The sequence below is a fragment of the Stomoxys calcitrans genome, chromosome 5, assembly GCF_963082655.1.
Source record: "Stomoxys calcitrans chromosome 5, idStoCalc2.1, whole genome shotgun sequence".
In the NCBI taxonomy this organism is placed as follows: Eukaryota; Metazoa; Arthropoda; class Insecta; order Diptera; family Muscidae; genus Stomoxys; species Stomoxys calcitrans.
In genome coordinates, this window is record NC_081556.1 from 15,440,998 (window position 1) to 15,445,302 (window position 4,305).

The 4,305-nt window shown below is 30.1% G+C and overlaps 1 protein-coding gene across 1 annotated transcript; it reads right to left on the minus strand.

The window, feature by feature from the left end:
* Positions 1–295: 295 nt before the first annotated feature.
* On the minus strand, positions 296–3,922 carry LOC106089531 (protein krueppel). Its single transcript, XM_013255381.2, has 2 exons — positions 3,832–3,922; positions 296–2,151 (listed from the first exon to the last, which is right to left on the minus strand). Exons 1-2 carry the CDS (start codon positions 3,866–3,868, stop codon positions 509–511), a joined length of 1,680 nt encoding a protein of 559 aa, XP_013110835.2. The 5' UTR covers positions 3,869–3,922; the 3' UTR covers positions 296–508.
* Between the last annotated feature and the right edge of the window lie 383 nt (positions 3,923–4,305).

The window sequence follows — 4,305 nt, forward strand, 5'->3', positions numbered from 1 at the left end:
AAAAAAAAATAATGTTCATGATTTTATAGTCTTTGTACAATTTCAAAATTATGTGCAATTATTTTGGTTGAGAGAGAGGGGGAGGGGGGGGGTGGGGGGAAAGAGGTTTGTTTTGGTTTAACTTACGTTCTAGAAAAAAGTTTTTGAGTTGTACTTGGGGATTTCGAAGAGTTTAGACCTGTTTCAAGTTCATCATAGCATTGCTGAGTGTCATTGATGTTGCCATACTTGATGCCGGTGATCAGTTGTGTGTTGATGACATTGGGTTTTTTTGTTGCTTTCTTGGAAGAAAAGAAAATTTTAGAAATTTTGCTTTTCTCTCGTTTTTTTTTGTTCCTTGGGAGTTTAGCCATTTCCATTTGATGGAGAATGCGCCTGCAAGATTTGCTAGATTTGTTTTGGTATATACAATCTTTGGATTTGGTTTCCTGGGGTTTCTGACTATATATGTGTAGTGCTGGGGAAAAATTCTAGGAATTATCCTTTGGCCATGGTCTCTATGGTTTGCTTATTCCATATGCTCTTGCTTGACATTGGCTAAATGCTGTTGCTGATACTGCTGCTGCTCTTGCTTGACATTAGACAAATGTTGTTGCTGATATTGTTGTTGTTGTTGTTGTTGATGTTGTTGCTGACGCATGTACATGGTGGCAGCATCATCTATGTCTTCCAAATCCAAATCATCTTGCATCATTAGCATGGGCTCCGGACTCTGGGCAGCCGATGAGGGATTGGACGCTGCCAATTCTTCGCCATTGTGTTGACGCGGCGAATGCATGCTCAAGTCCTCGGGTTCTGTCTGTTCCGGCATATCACTGGCCACATGCACTATCTGGGGAGGTGGCAAACGGAAAACTCGTCGTATATCATTGGCCTTGCGGAAACGCAGGGGACACGACTCATCGGTTTGGCTGCCATCTTCCGACAGATCTAAAGGAGCTTCCTCCTCCATATGGGAAATGCCGGCCAAATGCATGATGGAATGGCTGACCAAGGGTTTGCCAATTTCCATGGACTCCTCGGAGCCATAGAAGCTCTTTTGGTCACAATTCAGTATATTATAGTCATTGCTCATGGCCGGACTCAGTGCTGGTGTTATGGGCGATTGCACTCCACACTTGTGATTCATCAAATGGTGGCGGCGTCTGAACTTCATGTGGCATTTATCACACTCGAAGGGCTTCTCGCCATTGTGCACCAGCATGTGGGATTTCAATTGGTTGGAGTCACTGAATTTGCCATCACAAATTTCACAGGTGTAGGGTTTTTCGCCGGTATGCACACGCAAATGGCGTCTCAAATTGGCCACCTGCACAAATTGACGGTCACAGTGGGAGCAGTGATAGGGTTTTTCTCCCGTATGCAAACGCATGTGAGTCTTTAGATGATGGTCCCGCGTGAAACGCTTATGGCATTCGGGGCACTCGAAGGGCTTTTCTCCGGTGTGAGTGCGCTCATGATTTTGCAACACATGTTTGTAGCCAAAGGATCGGGAGCAAATCTTGCAGGTGAAACTTTTGTCGCGAGATGTACCATCCTTATTGAGAACGCCGGCAGGACTTGAGACATCATGCGATGAAGAATTGGGCGAGGAGCCTGAGGAGGGTGGCGAAATGGGTCCCGGCATGCCATTATACAAATCACTCACACTCATGGACATTTCCATGCTGGGCGAGATGAGATCCTTTTTCACATTGATTTTGCGCGCTTTTTTCGCAGGCATATCGCATTGCAGCGAGGCTGTGGGTGAAGTCATGCTTAGTGTATGCTTGCCACTGCTCGGTGTATTCACATTGATGGGTGAATGCGGTGAGGCAGGTGGTGAATGAGGAGCTCCACCCAAAGTTAAACCGGCAGCTGGATTACCAGCAGCCCAGGAACCAAATAGCGAGGCAGGATGATGTGGAAACAAGGTGGATGCCAATGTGGACATGGGCAATTGAGCGGCCATAAAGGCAGCAGCAGCCTGCCTATTGGCGGCCAGCAATTGTGTGGGTGATAGCATGCCAAAGGCTGAGGCAGCGGCGGCCTGTTGCAAACCGGGATACATGCTGGTATTGGCTGAGGTATTGGCAGACATGGGAGGCGAGAGTGATAGAGAGCGATCGACTTCTTCGCGCTGTTGCATGCCAGCTAGAGCGGCGGCTAGTGCTGAAAGAGAGAAGAAGAAAGGGGGGAAGTTAGTAAAAATGTTGAAATTTTAAGAAAAAAATTAAAAATGTTGAGAACAAAAATAGAAAAAAATAGTTTTTAATATAAAAAATAGTTTTTAATGTTTTAAAAAATATGTTTAATATTTTGAAAATTATAACAATATTTTAAAAATATTTTTAATTATTTAAACATTTTTTTTAATATTTTAAAAATATTTTTATATTATTTTGAAACTATTTTTAATATTTTAAAAATATTTTTAATAATTTAAAAAAAATTTAATGTTTTAAAAATATTTTACATATTTTAAAAATTATTTTTAGTATTTTTAAAATATTTAAAATGTTTTAAAAATATTTTTAGTATTTTAAAAATATTTTTAGTATTTTAAAAATATTTTTAATATTTTATAATATTTATAATATTTTTAATATTTTAAGAATATTTTTAATATTTAAAAAATATTTTCGATATTTTAAATATATATTAAAATATTTTAAAAATTATTTTTAAAATTTTTATAACATTTTTAATATTTTAAAAGTATTTTTTTTAACACTTTAAAAATATTTTTAAATATATTTAATATTCTAAAAATATTTTAAAAATATTTTTAGTATTTTAAAAATATTTTTAATATTTTAAAAATATTTTGAATACTCTAAAAGTATTTTCAAAGCTTTTAAAAATATATTTAATTATAAAAAAATATTTTTAGTATTTAAAAAATAATTTTAATATTTAGAAAATATTTTTAATATTTAAAAAATATTTTTAATATTTAAAAAATAATTTTAATATATAAAAATATTTTTAATATTTTAAAAATATTTTTAATATTTTAAAAATATGTTTAATAATATCTTTAACGCTTTAAAAATATTTCTAATAATTTAAACATATTTTTAATATTTTATACATATTTTTAATATATTAAAAATATTTTTAATGTTTTAAAAATCATTTAAATATTTTAAAAGTATTTTTTTAATATTTCAAAAAACTTTTTAAAAACTTTTTTTATAATATTTTAAAAATATATTTGATGCTATTTTTTTATATTTTTGAAATATTTTTTAATATTTTAAATTTTTTTTAATAATTTAAAATTTGTTTTTATAATTTTTTAAAAATTTTTTAATATTTTTAAGCAATTTTTCATTTCTTTAAATTTTAGAAATATTTTTTGTTTTATTAAAATAGTATTTTTTAATATTTTTTTAAATCATAGTTTTTATATATTAAAATATGTTTTAATATAATAAAATACTGTTGGATATTTAAAAATATTTTTAATATTTAAGACACATAATTTAATATATAAAAATATTTTTTGATATATTAAAAATATTTTTTTATATTCTACAATCATTTTTAATATTATAAACATATTTTTTATGTTATAAATATATTTTTAATATTAAAAAAATTATTTTTAATATTATAAAAAAATTTTTGATATTCTAAAAATATTTAAATATTATAAAAATATTTTTTAATAGTCAAGACATATCTCTTTTATATCTTAAAAATGTTTTTTTAATACTCTAAAAACTTTTTGAAGATATTATAAAAGTTTTTAATATTTTTAAAATATTTTGTTATATTTTTTAGCCCTAAAATCCTAACTATATAATTTTTTTTAAACAATTTTTCACTTGTTTTTGTAAAACTTACTTCTTGTTTGTGCGTCCTGCAGCAAGGATATAGCCATATCTTGTGTGTGGGTAATTTTAAAAAATTTATTTAATTCTTTTTTTATTTCGTGTAAAAACACGAAATAAATATCCTTCGAGAAAGTCGAAGCGTGTGTTTGGGTTTTTGTTTTTGGTTTTAGACTAGAGCCTTAAATCATTGGAGTTTGTACTTGGTTTTGTTTTTGTTTGAATTTAGTTTTTTTTTTCACAAAAAAAGTTTGTTGTTTTGTTTTTCTACGTTAAGAGTTTCAACAAAATGAGGTATATTTTGGTTTTGCAAGAGGTATTTCACGTTATCGAAGCAACTTTTGTTTTCGTAAATCCGAATTCTGTTTTTTTTTTTTGGTTTCTTAAGACACTATTTGCTGGGGGGTTCTCTTAAGATGTCTTCGTCTTGAGGTTTAGTTGAGAAATGATATGATGTTGTGGAAATCCTTGTATTTTATACACTTTT

Coding starts and splice junctions, on each gene's coding strand:
- LOC106089531 (XM_013255381.2), bottom strand. CDS start 3,868: ATGGCTATATCCTTGCTGCAGGACGCACAAACAAGAA. Junction 2,152..3,831: donor GCAGGACGCACAAACAAGAA/GTAAGTTTTACA, acceptor TCTCTCTTTCAG/CACTAGCCGCCGCTCTAGCT.